Source organism: Loa loa (genome assembly GCF_000183805.2).
Source record: "Loa loa unplaced genomic scaffold supercont3.268, whole genome shotgun sequence".
NCBI lineage: Eukaryota > Metazoa > Nematoda > Chromadorea > Rhabditida > Onchocercidae > Loa > Loa loa.
This window is the reverse complement of record NW_018108448.1, coordinates 11200-14928: the sequence shown is the minus strand read 5'-3', so window position 1 is coordinate 14928 and position 3729 is coordinate 11200. Positions and strand designations below refer to the sequence as shown.

General features: G+C 24.2%; 1 protein-coding gene across 1 annotated transcript; it reads left to right on the top strand.

The window, feature by feature from the left end:
• Window positions 1-418: 418 nt before the first annotated feature.
• LOAG_13517 (hypothetical protein) lies at window positions 419-962 on the top strand (the record flags this gene model as incomplete). Its single annotated transcript, XM_003149023.1, has 2 exons — window positions 419-739; window positions 951-962. 2 exons carry the CDS (start codon window positions 419-421, stop codon window positions 960-962), a joined length of 333 nt encoding a protein of 110 aa, XP_003149071.1.
• Window positions 963-3729: the final 2767 nt, after the last annotated feature.

The following is a 3729-nucleotide window of genomic DNA, read 5'->3' as shown; positions in this document are numbered from 1 at the left end:
TATATATATATATATATATATATATATATATATATATATATATATATATATATATATATGTGAAAGGGATATACCTAAGTACTGGTTAAACCTTTTTCTTTTTTTGCATGGCGCAATAATACACTCAAATTGTTAATCATTTCTTATCATTCTTATCAACGAAAAAAAAAACTTTTTTTTCTTTTTATTTATTCTTTCACTCTTTTTTTCTTTCCTTTGTTTTCTTATTGTTTTAGTTTTTTTTTCCTTTTTTCTTTAATATTTTCTCTAAATTTTCCACATTCATTTCTTTAAATAACTTTTTTTATAACAAAAAAACAAAAAAAATGAAGAATAAAATTTTTAGTTCTCTTTCATATATCAACACAAATTATTTCGTCGATGTTATTCATCAGTTAAACAATATTAATTCGTAGTAATGCAACAATTATCATCAACAACATCACTGTTATCATTATCACCACCACAACAACTACCACCAACACCACCAATACCACCATCAGTACCATTGTCAACAGAAGTACCATCATCATTGCCACCACAACCATCATCATCATCATCATCGCCATTAACAAAATCAACATTATCACCAAAACATACACGATCAAGATTATTATCACATTCACGATCACAATTGTTATCATCATCACCATCGTCATCAATTAAACGATTAAAAAGACAAAAGCAACAATTATATCATGGATATAATTCGAATGATCCGGAAAATCGTTGGATGCAAGTAAGAAATTTTTATTCTTTTTTAATTTTACATGTTTAGCATTTTTTTTTTCTTTAGAAAAAACAGTTTATTCACAATTACTCTCTCTCCTTTTTTTTTCTCTCTCTCTCTCTTTCTCTTTCTCTTTTTCCTTCTCTCCTGCTACCTTTCTTTGTGTTTGTATAATCAAATTAAGGTAAGATTTTTTTCGTACTAAATTAGTACATTTTAGTATAATTATTAATATGCGCTAAATATTTTAAAATTTCTTTCAACAATTTATGCTTTTTTTTAAAAATATTTGCTAAAACAATGTATAAGATTTTTTTTGAATTGTTCCTTTTCTTGTAAAATTTCGAAAAAAATTTGAATTAAAAATTTTACAATTAAATTCGTTCTATATTTATTATATAAATTATTTATATTTTAATCAATTAACATACAAACAAGGAAAAAAACAAAAGTTTAATTGTTATTCATAGAATTCTTTCAATTGTAATTAGCTTTCCTTTTTTTCAATAAAAAAAATAAAATTATGAAAAAAAAAACTAAATTGTACATTTCTTAACTCTAAAATTACTCTCAAGAGGCCGCCATGTTTTTTTTTTGCATTTTCCCTTTTCCTTTCTTTTTTTTCATAAAATGTCAAATCAAAACAATCATTATTTACAATGAAAGTGACATAATTTAAACGAAAAAAAAGAAAAAGAAGAAAATAAACTTACAAACCATTGTCGTCATTATTTGTGCTGTCAATTTTAGCTCAATTGTTATTTGCTATTTCACCAATATTCAACGACTCATTTTCTTTTCAATTTTGATAAAAGAAAAAAAAACAAAATAAAAACAAAATATATTTTGAAAAGTTTCAAAGTTAAAAAAAATTCAAAATGAGTTTTTTTTAAAGAAAAAAAAAAATTTTGATAATAATTAAATAGAGAATGTTTTTGTGGAAAATTTCTTTCATTTTTGTTGTAATTTATGAATATTTATTCTCATTAATGATAATTAGCTAAGAAAGCAATTTTTTTCATTTTATTGATTTTTCCAAATTTCTTCAATAATTATGCATACCACTTCCGTTCAATTCATAATTTGACATATTTCAAAAATTTCACCCAAGAGATCTGATGTTGGTACGTTTGTTTATCGACAAATGTCGAAAATGCTAACTTCTCTTTTTTTTTTCATAAACTTTAGCTGAAATGCAAAGCAGAATTGCAATAGTTATAAAAAAAAAAAGAAAAGATCTGTAAAAAAATACATCCTCCTCTTTCTTTAATTGACTAATTGCAGTAATTAATTAAGTACAAATAGAATTGAAATGTAATTCATAACTATGCAAAACTCCTCCATATTATTATTCATTTCGAAATTTGTGAAAGATAAATCAAAATGTTTGTAAAAGATATTTTTCAATGTATTTGCTCAGAGTAGTCCAAAAAATTTTCAAATTTTTTGGATCAAATCGGCTAGTTATAAATTTTTTTCATCAAGGCTATTGATTGATTTAAAAATTTTTTTTCAATCAAACCAATCTATTTGTTTTAAACTTTTTGATTAAGGCAATTGATTAAAAATTTTTTTTGATTAGACCAATTTTTATTCAGTTTAATTGAAAATTCTCTAATTTTCTATCATCCTATTAAGTTAATTAGTAAATAAATCCTGTGATTACCGAACTTTTTTATTCGGCAAAATGAACAAATTTCTTATGGCTTATTAGCATTCTAAATATTATACCTAAGTATCACTTTGCAAATGAATGTAAAAGCCATAAATAATATTTAATCATCAAATCTTTTAAGGTTAAATCAAAATTCGTCTAAAAAAACAAAATTAGAATAAAGAAATAAAGATGAAGGAAAAAAACGAGCCTAGTCATAACCTAGTAATATTACATACATGATATTTTCTACGGTAAATTCAGGATGTAATAGAAAAGTTACCAGTTCGAGCACGATCACAAAGTTGGCTTATTCGAACTCGCCATTTACTTAATGATACTAAAGTTAGTTTGATTATTTTTTTAAAATATTTTGTAAAAAAACAAAAATTTCCTTTAAATTAATCAAAATTATGAATATGGAAAGAACTTTTTGAAAATCACTTCAATACAAATATAATATCTAAATATAATATATTTGGATATAATATTTGCATAGAAAATAAATGCAAAATTATATGAACTAAACGTGATAAAATGGGCAACATTATTAAACATTTATTATATAAAAATAAAAAGTTTTATAATATAATTTGAAAATTTTTAGTCATACAAAAAGTTTTCATATGTATATGTATATTAAATTGGTGCAAAAGTAAGTGCAATTTTTACATTATTAAACATTTTTATTGTTTTTATATTGGTATGCAACTTAACAACAACACGATTTCTACATTTATTCAGCATTTCAAGCAATTTGGAAAAGGCGAAAAAGGTCAATAAATGGAGAATTCACATCAAATGACCAATAATTGAAAAAATGACATGTGTCACCTTTTTTTTTTAATCGTGCAACAATAGCGACGAATGATTTTATGATGAGACTGTGACATATGAAGATATATCATAGCAATTACAATGACATCAAATATTACAATTGGTTGAGCGGCAAAACTCAAAAGCGATTTCGAAAACTGAAATTATAAAAGGAGGATGAGGTTGTCATTGATTGGTATCACTTGTGGGTCACTTCAAGTTTGTGAATACCGTGCGGAGCTGTCACATCACTAATGTCACACCATTAAATTACTGTAGAAGATACAATGAAAAATTTCTCGGTTTTTATCCAAAAACATTGATTAACAAAAAATGATTCAGTTTTAGTCAAACGATAATACGCCTAGTCAAACATCAAACAATCTGCGCTTCAAAGATCAGAACCAATTAATGATTGATTTTAATTATATTAAATTTGTCATACTAATTTAACTTATCCATCACTTCCTCAATTATCATCTTCGATTACGACAAATTTATAATGAAATACTTCAACAGTTATCAGAAA